At 47.1% G+C, this 19249-nt stretch overlaps 1 protein-coding gene across 15 annotated transcripts in view; it reads left to right on the top strand.

The window, feature by feature from the left end:
* LOC118358374 (smoothelin-like) overlaps positions 1-19249 on the top strand; it is a 54922-nt gene that overhangs the window by 16833 nt on the left and 18840 nt on the right. For 9 of the 15 annotated variants that reach the window (XM_052478830.1, XM_052478833.1, XM_052478831.1 and 6 more), the window contains 5 exons: positions 3569-3671; positions 7012-8114; positions 8923-8968; positions 10541-11170; positions 12915-12988. In XM_052478830.1, the coding sequence (XP_052334790.1) occupies positions 3569-3671; positions 7012-8114; positions 8923-8968; positions 10541-11170; positions 12915-12988 (1956 nt within the window). Of the gene's footprint in view, positions 1-2946; positions 3024-3568; positions 3672-7011; positions 8115-8922; positions 8969-10540; positions 11171-12914; positions 12989-19249 lie in introns of those variants that run through there. The other 6 variants (XM_052478834.1, XM_052478835.1, XM_052478836.1 and 3 more) reach the window with 6 other exon arrangements.

The raw sequence follows: 19249 nt of genomic DNA on the forward strand, positions 1-19249 counted from the left end.
TCATACGTGGTTTTGCGTACGACCATTAGGGGGCAATGCAGTTCAATCTACTGCAGTCCTGGCTACCTACCTACCTACCGGTCGTCACGAAGTACCACAGCCACAAAGTCATAAAGCCTATTTCTAAAATGTATCTTCTTAAAATGTGGTTTTAATCCTTAACCACACTGCTAACCTTATGCCTAACCTTAAATTAAGACTAAATATATATTTTTTCATACATTTTTATGTTAGACTGTGGCTATGTTAACTAATGGAAACCCTACCAGATGGTGCTCACGTTACTGCTGTCCCCCACTCACTCAGCCACCATGTTATTAATGTTGTTTTAGGTTCTCTGTTGTGTGCGTGCGCCTCCTCCATGTTGTCAGTACGTACTGTACTTCATGTCACACTTCTTATCAATGTGATGGCTCGTTGCAGTGATGTATGACAGCATGTTCATAGACACATACCAATCTGTTAACGCCATGTATGGTGTTTGAGAGCTTGCGCTTTGTACTTGCACTTACAGAGCCATCATTGTACAATTTCTCCATCGGGGCCGACATGGCATCTTGTAGTCTGGTTCTAGATATACCAATAGGGTATTGAAGCCGACATCCTCTACCATTGACAATGGCTGCATATCAAATGCAATCATTTCTGTAATCAGCGCTGTGATTTCCTCACTCCGTCCCTTATCTTACTGCTGCCAGCAACGGGTTGGGTCGTCCCTTTCAGCACAGCTTGGTCTCATAGACTAGAGGTAACACAGTAAACGTAAATCCGGGAGACTGAAAGTATGATATTTCATGTTTGGTATGGTTACTTAAAGCAAAAACGTATAATGCGAGACATGAATGTCTAGCAACCAAAAGGTGGTGAGTTTGAATCATGTCACAGACAACTTTAGCATTTTTGCTAATTAGCAACCTTACCACCACTTTTTATCTACTTTGCAACTACTTAGCATGTTAGCTAACCCTTTCCCTAACTTTAACCCTTTAACCTAACTCTTAAACTTAACCCTAACCTTAACCCCTAGCCTAGCTAATTTTAGCCAGCTAGCTAACATCAGCCACTTAGCTAGAATTTGTCAAATATCATACGTTTTGTAAATTCATAACCAATTGTAATTCACTATACAGTATCATACGAAATGGGTGATGGACATCACAAATTAATACATACCATACAAAATGGAACATATCACACTGAATAATACAAAATGCTCTGAGACCAGGTTGTTCAGCATTACACCTATATTGCCACAGCAGCTCAATTCCACCTTGCAAAGTTTGCTTTTCATCACCTTTTCATTTAACTTCTCAAAGTATTGCCATACAGGACTTCACTGCTGTGTCTCACTATGCCATTTTTCCAACTGTTAATGAAGATGACATGCATGGCAAGTAGTTTGGATGATTCATATCTCCTCCTATTAAAGTTACAGCATTGTTGCATTAGGTATTTGTATAAAAAAAAAAAAAAAAAATCATGATCAGGGCCAGTTGTGGTAGTTTTGTGATAACTGCACTGTGATTTTAATTTTGTAATAAAAAAAAAATTGTGTTTTTTTTCTGGACATTAACGATCACAATGTTGTTTAAACCTTTATACCCTGTAATGGCTTCTAGGAGTAGTGGGTGGAGGAGTCAGGCGCAGAGAACAGGGTAGTTCAAAATGTGGATCTTTATTCCAAGAACAGAGTAACGGTCACGCCACACACAAGGGCGCATAAATACCCAGTCCAACAAACAGGACGAAACTGTCTGGAAAAACGGAATCCACAATAATCCACACACCATGAACAGAACAACAAGCCTGCACAAAAGCCGGCGGGCCTACCGGGTTTAAATAGCCTAAAACAAAACCCAAACAAGAAACACGTGAAACTAATCAGACAAAACTAACTGAAACAGAAAAGTGGATCGGTGGCAGCTAGTAGGCCGGCAACGACGACCGCCGAGCGCCGCCCAAACAGGAAGAGGCACCATCTTCGGCGGGATTCGTGACATACCCCTAGTACAGGGATCCTTCTTTTCACTCTAATTTAGTTTAGTATTGTGGTGTAACTATAATGTTATTGATCTAGCCTCAGTTTTCTCCTATCACAGCCATTAAACTCTGCAACTGTTTTAAAGTCACTATTGGTCTCATGGTGAAATCCCTGAGTGGTTTCCTCCCTCCCCGGCAACTGAGTTAGGAAGGACGCCTGTGTCTTTGTCGTGACTGGGTGTATTGATACACTATTCAAAGTGTAATTAATAACTTCACCATGCTCAAAGAGGTATTCAATGTCTGCTTCTTTTTTTGTTTTACCCATCTACCAATAGGTGCCCTTCTTTACGAGGCATTGGAAAACCTCTCTGGTCTTTGTGGTTGAATCTGTTTGAAATTCACTGCTCGACTGAGGGACCGTACAGATAATTGTATGTGTGGAGTACAGGGGTGAGGGTTTCCTATATTCTCATGATATCCATTTTTAAAGACCAGTGAACCAGACACAGCTCTGGTTTTACTATTCCTGAATTTATTATGCCAAATAGCTTTATGGTTAAAAAGAAATGACTTACTATGAAGTTATTTATACATTTCTAAAGAAGCGTGTATAGAAACGCCATATAACCATACGTTCCTTTTCCACTTAATATCACAGATGCACTATAGTGGAAAGGTTTGTGGGGCACTGGAGCGTTCTGGACAAGGGAGAGTGTGTGAGCTTATGCAGGAGGAAAAGTGTGTGTGTGTGTGTTTTGTCCTTGGTGTCTGTACAGCTGATCTTCCTGTGGAGTAGCTCAAAGTAAGGCACCAGTGGCAGCCTTTACATGTCTCCCTCTCTTCTTCTCTCTCCTTTTGTCTCCACCTCCCTGCATCTCCCATGTCCTCTCCATATGCCAAAACGTTGCACTCTATTCTATCGTCTCCCTCCTAGTGTGTCTTTACTGGCTGTGCAGAGTGTACTTCTCTACCTGTACTGAGGACCAGACGTTACTAATACAGCAGGCCACGGTGGAGGACTGAGGGGTCAGAGAGGTCAGGTACACTTCAATCATTACTCAACAGAAGGCTATGTCCTGGGCTGTTACAGCTGAGTTACTAACTCCCTTGGTGTAACATATAGGTTCAAAGCATTATGGGTTGGTTGATTTGCCTGGCTGGTTATGTTATGTGTGTTATGGTGTACTGTGTCTCTCCCGGGGTGAGCAGGGACAGGGTGGAGGCATGGCAGTCGCCATCTTATCTCAGCTGGTAGGCAGGGCCTGGTCCTCATCATGGCCTCTCTCTTTGAGGAGCGCTTGACACGGACATCACACACACTGTTCTGATTGCCCCCTACAGACCGAGGACTTTTGTGTACCTGATGGTTTGACTTATTTGATGATCAGACCACTGAGAGGGATGGGATGGTTGGGGTTCAGCTCAGTGTTGTAGCTGGGCAGGAGCTGACTGAATGACTGTATCCAATCTATGTCATACTGCATGGAACAGCATGTGAGAAGAACTGAATGTCCTTGTCTTGACTCTTTCTGCATTGAAGCAAGTATGTATTGAAAATCACTGATTTACTGTATTGTTTCTGCAGGACACAGAGAAGGAGAGGCTTTGCGAGTTAAAGAGAATCAAGTCTCAGATCCGGGAGCTACGGAGCCACCAGACGCAGCAGGGCAGAGAGCTGCACGGGACAGGTGAGCAATGGCACTGTTCAAAGGGCTGAGCTTAGAGGTTCAAAGACCATATGAGTGGTTGACTGTTCCTTTTCCTTAGCCAGTCCATAGGTCCCACACACACACACACACTCATGACAGATACATACAGTTAATTGTCTTCCTGCTCTGTTCTATATATGGCATGCTTATATGATCATGTTTGCCTTAACTTAAGGGTCAAGTTTGGATAGGCACTTATACACAACATTGGTTCAAATATTGCTTGTACCTCCACACTTATGCACCTAGATGCAATTTCCTCTGGCATGCTAGTGAAAATAACCAGCCAATAGAGCCATTCTGCTGTAGAGGGCGGCAGTGGAGCTGAGGCTGTCTCATTGGTTTACACTGTTTTTAGCTCCTCCATCTTTATTTTCAGGTTAGAGGCACCACAGTCATGGGACTCTGACTTTGGGCGTGTAGTGATTTTCATTAACCTCTGTTAGAAAACCTAAATGTAAAACATAGTGAATGCTTTACTATAGGTGTACTATCTTTAGCAAAGAAAGACATTACGACTTGTAAACACACACTCCCACTCACAGAAAAACCAAATGCAAAAGTGAATGAGAGAAGACCGGTAAAGGGCTATGAGAGAGCATGTAGTACAATAGAGAATGTGTTTATAGCCAGACTGATGTGAATGCCTCTAAAGTGAGCAAGTGTTTGTTGAACCAATATACTCCATCTCTACTGTGTTATTTTTACTCTAAGGCTAAAGCTAAGTATTTTTCTGATCAAGGAACCTACCCCAATGTTGACCTGAACCTGGCCAGTGCCTGGCTGGGTCCTTTGACCGTAATTAGCTTATGTGGTCTGGTTTACCCTTAGCCCACAACACCCCGCTCATCAGCCAGTGTCTGGTAGTAGTGGGGTTATGAGACTCAACAGGAACATCACCCGTTCAAAGGGGAACCCACACCCAGTAGTAATACATCTGCTATTTTAAGCACATACCAGAACAGAACCCTTTCTTGACATGGCCCCCACCATGCAATTTGGTCCAGGATGAAGGCAGGGCCAGAGGCAGACAGGAGCAGACCTCCACAGAGCAGAGGGATTGTGGGTAGGAGCTGTTTGAAATGGATGCGATACAGACACAGGAAGTTAGTGGCCGGGAACGGATAGGGTGGGGTGGGGTCATTTTTAACAGAGAGAAGGAGAACGTTGTTTAGAGAGAGGACTAAACTTAGAAGATTATGGGGGTACTGTGGCCCACTGGCTGTCACACACACGCTACCGCTCTCTTCTCACATACACACTAAATATACAGCACAGTCTTGCACACACATATACACTCACACTCCATAGTTAGGTGAAAAGCAATCTTGTTCTCAGTTCAGAATTGAATTGAATGCTGCATAAATTAATAATCTTGAATTTGAATTTAAGTAGTAAACAGGATACAGAATTTCAATTATTATTTGAATGAAATAATATAGAATTAAATTCAAATGCCTCTTCTATTGTGTTTGTTGTAGTCTATACAAATATACATCTTGTACCTAAAACATGTCATGTCATTATATACATGCATATAAAATATTAATTAACAATAGATTTCCAGAACTAACATAAAATGAACAATCAAGGAAAGTCTAAGTTATTATTTCATGAATCACTGAATTCAATTCCATATCCTGTGGGGTGTGGCCAATTTAATTAGAATTTGGTGAATTGGAGTCAATTCTGAATTAAGCACAACCCTGGTGACAAGGCTGTAATTGAGGAAATGACCCGTTTGTAAGTGGCTCAGTGGAAGGGCCTCCCGAGTGGTGCAGCGGTCTAAGGCACTGCATATCAGTGCCAGAAGCGTCACTACAGACCCTGGTTTGATCCCGGGCTCCAGCACAACCGGCCGTGATCGGGAGTCCCATAGGGCGGCGCACAATTGGCCCAGCGTTGTCTGGCTTAGGGGAGTGTTTGGCCGAGATAGGCCATCATTGTAAAATAATAATGTGTTCTTAACTGACTTGCATAGTTAAATACAGAAATACATTTTTTAAAATGTGATAGTCCAAGGGGAGCCAGACTCCTCGACAATGAAAATACCCCTTTTGTTGTTGCTGTTTTTTGTTTTTGTGTGTTCGTTAAGAAGGGGGAGGGGAGGGAAGTCGGCATTATGCACTATTGTGGTTATTTAAAACCATCCTCTCATTATCCAAGAGCAGTAGGGGGTTTTCCCAGAAATCCTCACAACAGCACACAATGGACTAGACACGATGTACAAACAGCAACAACTTCAATCACTGGTTTGCAACTCCTTGGCTGTTCCTCCCTTCAACTATAGTTATCTTTTAATTGGACTTAACTGAGGCCTTCCTTTGATGTCATGTGGTCTATTTATAGGGCCTCGTGTGAGAAAGGGGGGCCATTTTAGTTTGTGATGTTTGAAGTGAATGCGTATCATAAGCATGTTTCTTATTCAAACCCCATTATATAACCACTCCCTTCAAGTAATCAGCTAAAGCTTCTCCTGACCCCAGCTTTGGGAGGCCTTCAGAGAGTGTTGAAAAAGCTGATGGGGATGTGGCCGTCTTAGACCAGAATGGGGCTCTCCTTCACAGATTTGGTTTGAAAATGACAGACCTGGACGCTCTGTTTGGATAGGGCATACAAAGGGTACGCAGAGATGTTATCATACAATGATGTGTCTCTTGTAAGGACACTGTGATTTTCCACTCTGTGGCCTATCTTTATGCAGCTTGCCTGTGGTTCCTGTACAGCACCCAGAGTTAAAGATGCTGAGCAATGAGCATCACGAGGAGAGCTAGAGACTGGCTCTAGAAGGGGGAGGATGTGGGCACTGCAGTGTTTGGAGTGTGGTTTCCTGATGAGAGGAGGAGGAATGAAGGAGGTTGGATTCAGACCGGGGGAGGGAAGAACTTGTTCTATTCTCCATTTCACCCCACTTCCAGTTCCCCTTGCACTTCCTGCTGGTTGCTAACCACCTAGTGTACTAATCTCTTTTACACACACAGACATCTGGTCCAGGAATTGAGTCAAGTGTGGAGGAAATGCCTACATCCCCTTGTGTCTCCTCAGTGGCGCTCACATGTCTCTCACACTGTGCTCTTGGGGGTTTGGCCTCTGCGGAAACCTTTAATTTTCATCAGCAGTTCCCAAGTTGTCCAGCAACTCCTCACGTGATCCTACATTCCATCTTGTTTATGTTAGGTTAGAGAAACTGAAAAAAAATGCAAGAACAGAATTGTACACAACAGAGTTGTATTTTCATGGTATGTGTTCCTCGGGCACTATACTAGATCTACTCATGGGTATGTTCCACTCACTGTATTGTGGTCTTTGTGTTTTGTAGACTCCAACTCAGGCATGGTTCTGGTTCTGGACTCCCTGGTGAGGGATGAAGTCCCGGGCCCTCTGCTGACCCGCCCACCGACCCGGGACCATGTGACATCATCAGAGCCGGACGTGGTCCTATCTCACCGCCAGCGTTCTGACTCGACATCCTCAGAACGCAGCCTGGCCTCCAGGCCCCGTCTGGACTCTGGAGCCTCAGAGAAGAGTCTGGGTCTGGGCTCAGCCTTCCGGACCAGGGTGGACTCTGGAGCATCAGAAAAGAGCCTGGGCTCAGCCTTCAGGACCAGGTTGGACTCTGGAGCATCAGAAAAGAGCCTGGGCTCAGCCTTCAGGACCAGGGTGGACTCTGGAGCATCAGAAAAGAACCTGGGCTCAGCCTTCAGGACCAGGTTGGACTCTGGAGCATCAGAAAAGAGCCTGGGCTCAGCCTTCAGGACCAGGGTGGACTCTGGAGCATCAGAAAAGAGCCTGGGCTCAGCCTTCAGGACCAGGGTGGACTCTGGAGCATCAGAAAAGAGCCTGGGCTCAGCCTTCAGGACCAGGGTGGACTCTGGAGCATCAGAAAAGAGCCTGGGCTCAGCCTTCAGGACCAGGGTGGACTCTGGAGCATCAGAAAAGAGCCTGGGCTCAGCCTTCAGGACCAGGGTGGACTCTGGAGCATCAGACAGAAGCCAGTGTTCCGCCCACAGAGGCAGACTGGACTCTGGGGCCTCAGAGTCCCACTTCAGACAGAGACTGGACTCTGGCACATCAGACTCCAGTATGGGACCGCCAGCCCCCCTGGGCTCTGAGACCTCCGACGGCGCAGGGCTCCTGTCACGGAAACGGTTGGACTCAGGGACGTCTGACCTGAGCGTGGGCGTGTTGTCTGTGGGCCGGAGCCGAGTAGAGCAGCCAGAGGTGACCATGAGTAGCTCCTCCTTCAACACAGACTCCGAGGCTGAAAGCACCAACCACCATCCAGACCAGCCCCATCAGGACAGCACCACTACCAACCATTATCAGCCTGATGGGGCCGTCCTATTCAGGAAAGCCCCAGACTCCCACAGTGGCCTGCTCAATGGCAGTGCCAAGGAAAGAGGAGACATCCAGGAACAGAAGGTACAGTCTTGTTGAATCTCTCTGGGTAATGCTTGCTGACATGATCTGCTGTGTCTCCAGGTAGAAAGGTAGAATATATAGGTTATCACACCACTAGAGGGGGGTGTTGAGCTATGATGGCATGTCTCCCTCTCGCCCTCACTTCCTCTCTCACTCCTTCTCTCCCTCCCTCTCTTTTGAAGCACCAGTTCTCAGCAGCATCTTTGTAACGTCGACAGCTATAAACATATAAAATATCTCTGTACGTGTTTAAAAGCTCTGTTTGACTATGGTTACTTGGCTACACAAATAAACTCAGCACCTCAGAGCCGGCCCAAATCCTTTCTTGTGCTCAGCTGGTTCTGGTTCCCCTCAGATCTTGGTTTTTCTCACCTGCTGTCAGAGGAAGAGCCGCTGGGGCTGCCCAGCAACAGCCAAACACACAGGCAGGAGATGGCTGCTGAAGCATTCTGAGTCTCTATTGTTTGCTCAATGGCCTCATCAGAGACTTGGGTCACCATGACGCCACGTTGTTGCCCTTATGGGGAGTGTTTACCCAACGCAGGCTCCAAGCTCTTTTATAGAACTCTGCAATATGGTATGCTTATCTTCCATGTGTTTACATTGCGCTATGAAGGCTCAGGCACATCTAGGCCCCATGGCCCCTCAGCCAAAAAAAGATCAGCCCCAAACACGCCTCCCTTGCGACAAACTGTTACATAATGTTGACGATCCTCACTGCCATCCCATGGATCTGCACTATTGCCCTGTGTTGCCTATTGCTATGTTCTAATTGAATCTTCTCTTTTCTCCCCCCCCCCCCTTTCAGGTCAGATATACTTTACTCACTCCTCTCAGAAAATCAAATGATGCAGGTGAGCATGTTTGCAGATACAAACCTTATCTATACACTACCATTCAAAAGTTTGGGGTTACTTAGAAATGTCCTTGTTTTTGAAAGAAAAGCACATTTTTGCCTCACAATAGTACCCGCAAAACACCAGTCTCAATGTCAACAGTGAAGAGGAGACTCTGGGATGCTGGCCTTCTAGGCAGAGTTGCAAAGAAAAAGCCATATCTCAGACTGGCCAATGAAAAGATAAGATTGAGATGGGCAAAAGAACACAGACACTGGATGCCTGTAATCGAACCTCCAAATGCTGATGCTCCAGATACTCAACTAGTATAAAGAAGGCCAGTTTTATTGCTTCTTTAATCAGAACCACAGTTTTCAGCTGTGCTAACATAATTGCAAAAGGGTTTTGTAAAGATCAATTAGCCTTTTTAAAATTATAAACTTGGATTAGCTAACAGAACGTGCCATTGGAACACAGTAGTGATGGTTGCTGATAATGGGCCTATGTAGATGTTCCATAAAAAAATCTGCCCTTTCCAGCTACAATAGTCATTTACAACATTAACAATGTCTACACTGTTTTTCTGATCAATTTGATGTTATTTTAATGGACAAAAATGTGCTTTTCTTTCAAAAACAAGAACATTTCTAAGTGACCCCAAACCTTTGAACGGTAGTGTATATGTTTTTGCCTGACATTAAGTGGGAGCCAGGGTGGATTTGTGGCTCATTTCTGGTGCTCTACTGTGAAACTCCACCAGCAGTGTTGATAACAGACCTCTCACCAGAGGATCAATGAACTGAGCCCCTTAGCACTGCTGAGTTATAGCTGTTCATCTAATATAATCAAGACGACTTGCTACCTAACTCCTATCAGTTTAATGGCTTCCATCCAGAGAAGCTTTGTAGGGCCAGCATGACCATATAGGGCCAGTCATACAGGGGAAGGGGTGAGGGCTCACCGCTAGAGGACTGGATGGCAAGATATAAGAAGGCCCTTCTTTATATTCTCCTCTCTGTGTCCCCAGACTCCTAAAAGCTTGTTATTCTCAAAAACACTAAATCGAGATTATTAAGAGGGAAGGAAATGCTTTTCTACGTGAGTGTGGAGCCTTTCCCTATATGTGGGGAAATCAGACCATCGCTCTGCTGTACAGAAAGGAGCATGAATCCAGAAACACTCAGGCAACCTAGAACTTGAGCAAATCTGTCAGCTAATGGCCTAAGCTGACGCACTGAAGATGAGGGAGAATGAGGGCGGGCGAGGGGGATTGAAGAAAAGGAGGGGGGGCTGGAAAAAGGGAGGGGGGGGGGGGAGCGAGAGAAGGGAAATCAAGTCAAGGGATTTGCAAAGTGGTTTAGCATGAGAAGAGTGCTAGTGTCAGTAAGAGTGCTGCTTTGAGTTTGAGGACTTTTAGGCATATTGCCCTGCTGAAGACTTTGAAATGTTTCCAGTCTTTGTGTGTCAGCTGTACCAGGGGGGCTGGGTAATTAGCTACTGAGTTTGTATTACTTGACTGTGTCTGGGTTCCTCTGTTCTTTGCTACTGTGTTTAAATAATTTCCACTCATGCTTTCTGTCTGTCTTGCAGTTCCTGAGAAGAAAGAGCCGGTTGTCTTGGCCCCGTTCGGCCGGGCTAACTCTGTGCGGGACCGTATGCGTAAGTTCACGGAGCCCAGTCCCAGTGTCCCGGTCCTGAAGAGGGGCTCTCAGTCTCTGAGGAACGCGACAGCCCCCAGTGCCCGAGTCCTAGGCAGAGTCACCCAGCTGAGTGAGGGGCCAGCAGCAGGGACAGCCAAGCAGACAGCAGTGACCAAAGTAGTATCCATCACCACCCCTACAGACAGACCCGGGAGACCCCATGTAGGCTCTACATCCTACTCTTCATCCGCCTCCTCCTCAAAGAACCATGTCCAATGCCAGGGCACAGTTCATCCAGGGGGCGTGGCCACCAAACCTCTGCAAAGCGCTGCTCAATCCTTGAACGCTGTAGGCGGGGCAAAGCAGGCGGCTGAAAAGCTGTGGCACGCCTCGGGCGGCTCAAAGGAAGACAAGACCCCAGGGAGAGCATCTGCACAGCGGGACAGCAAGGGAGCAGCAGACCCCGACATGAAGACCTTCCTAACTATCGAGATCAAAGATGGGCGCACCACCACCTCTTCATCCTCTAGAGGCAACCTGGCCCCACGCATCTCCACCAACCCCATAGGTCAGAGAGCAGGTAGGAGCACTACCTAACACTCCTCCCTCCCAAACATCACTCACTACCGTCTGGGCACATTAGAGACATGATGTGCTGGGTGGTTTACTGTGGCCTTTCTTTGAGCTGTGTACTTGGTGATGGATATGCTAGATAAGACTTCTGGTTCCAGATTCTTTATCTTTACAGACCACAAATTTTGATTGATATGGATATGTGTTAAATCCCAAAACAGAAGTTGATATTTGAAATGATATAAACCCCCTTGAATTTCCCCCTGAATCTTAGAATAGATCAACAAGCATTACCAGTGGAACATAGAGGGACATTTTCCATCCCTCCAGCCCAGTGTACTGCAGCAGATCAGATGCACTGTGCCTGTGTGTGGACTGGAGGCAGACAGTGTAGATATGTATCCTGCTCTGTCCCAGCTCCACCTCTACATGCTAATATCAGCCTTCAGATCACACTGGAATCCCTGTTGCCATGGGAGACCAGAGACGCCACAGGGGCAGGGGGCAGTCAGCAGCAGGGCTGAACCCCAGGCTGAGGACAGGCCAGGGTCAGGGAGCGTGTGTGGGAACAGGGATCTGCTGTGGATATGGAGCAGCATTGTGTCTGTGATGGACAGGCACACTGTGTGGAGGGGGGTGGGAGAGTGGTATGGGAATAGGGACACACAACAACGGGCAGTTCTAGAGTGTAGCTAGCTACCTTATGTTCGACATTACAATACGCTGTGGTCTCTCTGTGGCATCCCGCAGAGTTGGCGATGTCCACAACAGACTATGGACATCGCTGTAAATGTACCACTGTAAATGCCAGTCAAACACTCACACTGTACCGTTGTATCCAGGAAAGCGTTGTCAACGTAAAAGTAGAAAACAGGCATTAAAACTGCATTTCCAGGACACCTACTTGATTGTGTCTGTCAATACAGAATGTGTTTCTGTATGTGTATGTTAGTGTTTTGGTGCATCTCAGAAGCAGTCTGCTGTGGAGATCTGTCCAAAAAGCCAGTCTTGTTCTCAAGCACTTTCCAGCCACCAGGACCTCCAACCCAAACCCTTCACATAAGACCTTGCCTGTATAGGACCACTACAGCCTCTGAGTACTCCTCCCAGACACTCCGACAGCTCCACTGAGCTTCTTCAAGAGGCCGGCATTGTTGCTTTTAAGCCTAATATGCTCTAATGGCTTTGGGGTCCTATTTTGGAAGCTCCCTGCTCCCTGACAGACTGAAGATAGGCTAGGATAATGACTAGTTCTCCCAGCAGTACAGAACTGGCTGTGCAGTACAGAACACTGGAACGGATCAAACAAGCACTTCTGTTTTATAGCTGCGGTTAAACTGACAGATGCGGTCTTATGATGGCCTCCAGCTTACTATGTGGGTGGGGTGTTAGTGCACTGGTCACGTGAAAATGTGTGTATCCATACAGAGAGGAATAGAACATGAGTGTTTATATTAGTGACGGCTTTGTCCATAGTGTGACTCACTGGTTAGATATGAGACCTCCCATCACCATGGCAGCTCATGTCAGTGAGTGATGGCCCCCTCAACACACTCAGGGACATGGGAACATCATCATGTGCAATATACCAAAAGAAAGGCTTAGGGGCCTTAAGCCTGTTGTAAATATTTAAGGATACATACTGGTGGTGTGCTGTGACATTGTTTTTAAATGACTGTTTTTATCGAGCTTTTGACATTTCAGCTCCATATAAGTATCTTCCTGTATGTCTCCCTCTCTCTCCCTGGCAGAATTGACCCTGGGCCTCAGAGCGACCCCCTTCAAGATGTCCTCCTCCAGCCTTACCTACGGCTCCTCTTTCAAGGTAACTGTAACCTGACCTGGCAGATAGACCGGGTGTGATGACCATAACATAACCTGTCAAACAGGAGTTCTGCATGTCATGCCTATAGCAGCTATCAATGTTGGACTGTAAGTTGAACAGTCATGGTTTTCCACTTGCCTTGAAGTTTCAATTGCAGCTTAATTTTATTGAATTGAACACCAACCCAAAGGCCCCTAAAAGCAAGTGCTTCAGATGCCGATAGAGAGATTTTATAAAAGTGTACGCTCCTTTTCACTCGATCACCCTGAGGACACAGACTGGTGTTGAGGGGAATTCCCTAATAGACCCTCATTAAAGGGACTGTTCGTTCCAAAATCATTGTTTTTGAGTAAACTATCCCTTTAACATCTATAACTGATTTTCATGTTGGGTATCTTTTTTGTTTTAGCCCAGACTCTCACCCTCGCTGAGAGGTCAGGGAGAGAGACTCCCAAGGGCGCAGCAGTCTAGGGTACTGCATCTCAGTGCTAGAGGCGTCACTACAGACCCTGGTTTCATTCCAGGCTGTATCACTACCTTCCGGGATTGGGAGTCCCATAGGGTATCGTCTGGGTTTGGCCGGGGTAGGCCGTCATTGTAAATAAGAATTTGTTCTTAACTGACATGCCTAGTTAAATAAAAAATAAACGAGGGGTCACATCTGTCCTTGTATGGTATGATAAACATACAGCGAGAGTAAAGGAGAGGGAGGGATGTGCACTGGGCACTCTTCATTCTCGTTTTGTTTCATCCCTCCTGAGATTCATCTCTAGCCACTCAACTAGACAAGGACACAGATTCTTCATCTTTTCTCATACCGTAAAAAAAACCTGAGCCCCTCTACCATCAACCAGGGTTCAGGCACTGTGATTGGTGGAGAGTCATCAGGTTTGTTGATGATTGGTGCTGATGTCTCCAGTCAGATGGGTTAGTTGAGGTGGTGAGCAGAGGGAAGAGACCACCCAGGCTCTGCAGTGCCCTGACCTATCAGTGAGGGTTAGACTCTGTCCTCAGTCTGCCTACTTTCCCTTCCTTCCATGAAGGAAAAAGCTCTGTGGCGATTGAATGAAAGGCAGTGAATGGAGGGTAAGGGAGAAGTGTAGTCAAGTTTACTCACTCATTAATTGTCCTGTATTCCACCCCCCATGAAGGGTGGGGCAGTAATCTGATTAGGGGATCAGGGCACTGACTGGTTTATCAGGGCTGTGCTGGGAGGACGCTGGCTGGGCTTGGGGGTAGTAGTAAAGGTTTTGCACAGAAACTGTCTCTAGCAGTTAACCCTGTAGTCACACACATCCAGACAGATGCAGACAGATTGGTGGCTCTTGCAGACAGATTGGTGGCTCTTACACACAGACAGACTGAGCCAGTCTGACCGAGGAAGAGGCAAGACTGCATACATTCATTCTGCAGAAGATGAGGTGTATACTTGACTGAGCTAAGCGTCGTCAGGACAAGTAGGTAACTACGGTGGAGAGTGAAAAATATGTCTGATGTATTACGATTTTATTTAAACTTTTCCAAATATCAGTGGTGAATTTTGGTACCTCGTGATTGTCATGGATAGAACCACTGCACACCGGTACGTCCACTTCTATTGTTTGCAGGTATTAAAACCATGTGCTGTGGTTTAGAATGTGTACTGCTGGAATCCACACGTATTTTATAAGATAATAAGATCACAAGGCCAATGTTCATTTTTGTGTAGACACACTGGGGACTTTTCTTTCAGCCCAAGTCACCAGCATGGTGTATCAGTTACTGTTACTTAAGCCCTAAATTGTTATTATGCTACTAATGTGATTGTAATACAGCTCTGGCAGTGTAGGGGTTAAGCCTTTGAACTTGACACATGCTAGCAAAGTGTAACACGCTGTACATTCTGCTTGCATTGGCATGTTGCATTAGCATATTAGCGGGTAGGTAATGCAGATGCAAACGTTGCTGAACAAGCAAGCAGAAAGAACACTGGTACTGACTTTCGCATGACATTTCATGTCTTCTATGATTACTGTGAGTATGGAAGAGCCACCGGTGGGCCTCCACTCTTTCCTTGGATTCTGAAAGTGAGCAGGGTCCTTGAGTTATCCTCCCTCTGGGAGCTGCCATCAGGCTTATTCTGGTTATTAGGCAATCGTGGAAATTGCTCTGCTAATGCGATTGTGGGAGATGCTGGCAGTCGCTGTTTTCACTCTGGGTTAGCATCAAGCAGGGGAGAGTTGGGCTGCTGCACTGTAACTCTGCCCAGGGCCCAGACCCCACCACCTGTCCACACAGTCTCTCGGGCCCATGGAAGTTCAAGGGTGCATTACAACGACGTTACCAGGACGATGGATTGGCTTCCAGTGCCACCATCAACAGGAACTGACAGTGAGCCTCATTCAGAGTCCTCTTTCCTCTATAGGAATGTAGGGTTGTCTGATGTATACACTGATGGAACAGTCCTATTATGGATGTCCTGCCATCAGAGATTTATGACAAGAGGGTTGTTTTGTTTTAGTTGGTCTTTATTGGTGTTTGGTAAATGAGGCTACAGACTGTGATCTGTGTGGGTGGTCCTCTGCGCCTCTCTGGTGGTCTGTCTTCAAACCTTATTACCATTATCACCCCTATACACAACCAGTTACTTAATGACAGCTTACTTTAGGTCAGATAAGCTTTGAGACTGGGATAATGCAGATAGGGTAGCATTGAGTCTTACAATGGGCAGAATAATACAAACGCATCAACTCTGAAGAAAGCGAGCAAGAAGCATGTGAGGGAGAGGTAAATTAGTGATGGTAAGTAGAAGGACATTAAAAAGAGGAAGCATTAAGGATAGAAATGGAGGGTAAGTAAGATCGACAGATGGGTAAGTAGGGGAGACAGTGAGAGAGGGCAGAATATGGAAAGAGAAAGTACAGAAAGACAAAGGTGAAACAGAGACTGAGGCTAAGGGAAAGTGAAAAAGAGGGAGTGTTGTAAAGAGTTGCTGCCACCCACCCGCTCATCTCTGCCACCCACAAGTTCAGGCTGTCTGCTGCCCCCGTGCCCTCGGTTATAAATAATGCCATCTTTCTGTCTCTGTGGCGATGACAGACAGGCAGTAAGTAGCTTTCCCGTGAGCATGGAGATCACAGCAGAGCCTTGGGTCACACTGGCAACACTGTACTGGGTTATTTGGCCACGGTCCCACAGTGAATGATTAACTGTCAGTCCTGCCCCCTAAGTCAAATAGCCCACTAATCACCCTATTGGCAGCACAGCCTGAACATACTCTCTGAAGATAGGTTACCCCCAACCAGCACACATGTGCCCCATTGTATGAACTTTGTAGGGGGGTTCTGCCTATTTTGGAGATGATCCTGATCTGTGGAGCCATGAATATCAGAAGCAGTGTGTTCCTGTTTCATCCCTGGAGTTTTATGGCTATGTGATTTAAAGCTGTGCTCTAAGAGCATTTATCCCATTCTGCTGTTCTTCCCCCGGAGGGGGGCCAGGGTGTCCCAGCCAACCCAGCCAAGCTGCTGACTTTTAGACACTCGTAAATAACTACAGCGGGGTCAAAACGGCCAAAGACATTTTGTCGTCTCTGAGACACATGGAATTAATGTCCATCTGATTCACACAGGTGTGCCTTGGGGCATAAATACAGACACTTGCAATATTAAACATATACAGAACATCCAGAGATATAGAGAACATCCACACATGAACTCGCTCTGTCTCCGACTCTTCTCGCTCTCCCTCTCCAACACACATGCTCAAATATGCACAAAAATAAATAATAATAATAATTTTTACAAGCATGCACACACACACAAACCTTGTCACATTGTTCAGATGCCACTCTGTGTGTGTGCCAGACTAGGGCGATGTCCCTGACGGAGACTGACCCACTTCTCCTGGCATGCCTTGTCACAGTTTCTATGGCCGGCTCGCTGTTCCTGGAGGCTGCTCCACTCTCCATTAAATCCCAGGAAAACAACACTCTCCAGGGTCATACAGTGAATAAACCACCATGTCAAATGAATACAACTGTTTTATTTTTTTAATGATTGAGTTACAATTCCTTGTTTTCAGTGAACAGAGTTTAATTGAGTAGCTATTTGAATGATATCTCATTCAGTTGTAGCTTTATTACTTAGTCAAGCACCATTTAGGCGTGTGTACCAGGGGTAAAGAAGAGCTTTTCATGCAGCGGGCATAGTTGTGTTGCGTTAACATTGTTCACCTGATATACAGTAATTTGAGCTATTTAAAATAATTTGATTGGTGCACACCTACAGTTCTGTAATTGGTATAAGCATTTGATACACGTACACAAACAAACACATACTGGACTCACACGTTCTCATGAAGACACAGACTATTCAGCTGTCTCAAAGCATTCAACTTGACAGATAAAGCACTTGAAGCATGCACAAGTAACAGCAGCTGGTCCGATCACTGTGATATTCTATCAGCAAGTTCCAAAGCAAGCACACTGCAGAAAGCAGCTGGCCTTTTGCAAGAGCCTTCTGTACAGCCACGGTCAGCTAGAATCAGGTTTTCTATAGCCCAATGCATTCACCACCCTCGGTCTCTCTCTCATGGCTCTGTGTGCTTCTTTGGTTCTACTTACCCTTGGTGGCCTGTCCTATGACCTGACCCATGCAGCTCAACTGACTCATGATGTCAAGCCTGAGAGGCTAGCTGAGCCCTCCCAGTCGGCCATGCCCAAAGCCCCAGTCGCCTGCCAATCAAGTTGTAAAGGACAAAGGCTCTAAATAAAAGTAGAGGGAGGGAGGGAGCGTTTCTGAATTGGTGCCACCAGTATTCCTCCTCTGGCCCCCACTAGTCCAACAGGCCCTGACTGGCTCAGTGGAATAATAGACAGGGCCAGTGATAAATAGACCGTCTATGGCACCTGAGGAGAAGAAAAGGGGGTGGGGGCCTCTGCTGCCTTAGAAACTGTATTCCGTGCATGCTCATTGGCTGTCTGGGACCAGGTCCCTGAAGAGTGGAGATTGGTGGGGGGTATAAAGAACGAGAGTTGTTTTGGAGGGTTTTTATAAACAGGCTGACTGAGAGAAAGCCTACTGCCCTCTTCTCCCAGGGGATACATACTCAAAAACTCAACACCCAGCCCCCGATTTAGAGCCCGATTCCAGTACTTGGTTCCTAGCGCTGAGTTGACAGCGAAGGTTTTGCATCTCATTGTAACAGTATCAGACCTTCAATGTGACTGGTGATATTGAGAGCATTTACCCACCATGCCTGGTGTGAACGTAGACTTTCTGTCGGCCTCAGAGGCTCTCTGGTGGGCAGCCCAGACAGCCTATGTGCGCAGTCTGATCTGGAGGAGGTGATCGGGACCTGCTCGCTCAAGAGCAGGCTGAGGAGGAGGAGGGTGAGGGGAGGGGACCTGCTAGCCCAAGAGCAGGCTGAGGAGGAGGACTGTGAGGGGACCTGCTAGCCCAAGAGCAGGCTGAGGAGGAAGGTGAGGAGACCTGCTACCCCAAGAGCAAGCTGAGGAGGAGGGTGAGGGGACCTGCTACCCCAAGAGCAGGAGGAGGAGGAGGGTGAGTGGACCTGCTACCCCAAGAGCAGGCTGAGGAGGAGGAGGGTGAGTGGACCTGCTACCCCAAGAGCAGGAGGAGGAGGAGGGTGAGTGGACCTGCTCGCTCAAGAGCAGGCTGAGGAGGAGGAGGGTGAGGGGAGGGGACCTGCTAGCCCAAGAGCAGGCTGAGGAGGAGGACTGTGAGGGGACCTGCTAGCCCAAGAGCAGGCTGAGGAGGAAGGTGAGGAGACCTGCTACCCCAAGAGCAAGCTGAGGAGGAGGGTGAGGGGACCTGCTACCCCAAGAGCAGGAGGAGGAGGAGGGTGAGTGGACCTGCTACCCCAAGAGCAGGCTGAGGAGGAGGAGGGTGAGTGGACCTGCTACCCCAAGAGCAGGCAGAGGAGGGTGAGTGGACCTGCTAGCCCAAGAGCAGGCTGAGGAGGAGGACGGTGAGGGGACCTGCTAGCCCAAGAGCAGGCTGAGGAGGAGGACTGTGAGGGGACCTGCTAGCCCAAGAGCAGGCTGAGGAGGAGGACTGTGAGGGGACCTGCTAGCCCAAGAGCAGGCTGAGGAGGAGGACTGTGAGGGGACCTGCTCGCTCAAGAGCAGGCTGAGGAGGAGGAGGGTGAGGGGAGGGGACCTGCTAGCCCAAGAGCAGGCTGAGGAGGAGGACTGTGAGGGGACCTGCTAGCCCAAGAGCAGGCTGAGGAGGAAGGTGAGGAGACCTGCTACCCCAAGAG

This window comes from Oncorhynchus keta, chromosome 25 (genome assembly GCF_023373465.1).
Source record: "Oncorhynchus keta strain PuntledgeMale-10-30-2019 chromosome 25, Oket_V2, whole genome shotgun sequence".
In the NCBI taxonomy this organism is placed as follows: Eukaryota; Metazoa; Chordata; class Actinopteri; order Salmoniformes; family Salmonidae; genus Oncorhynchus; species Oncorhynchus keta.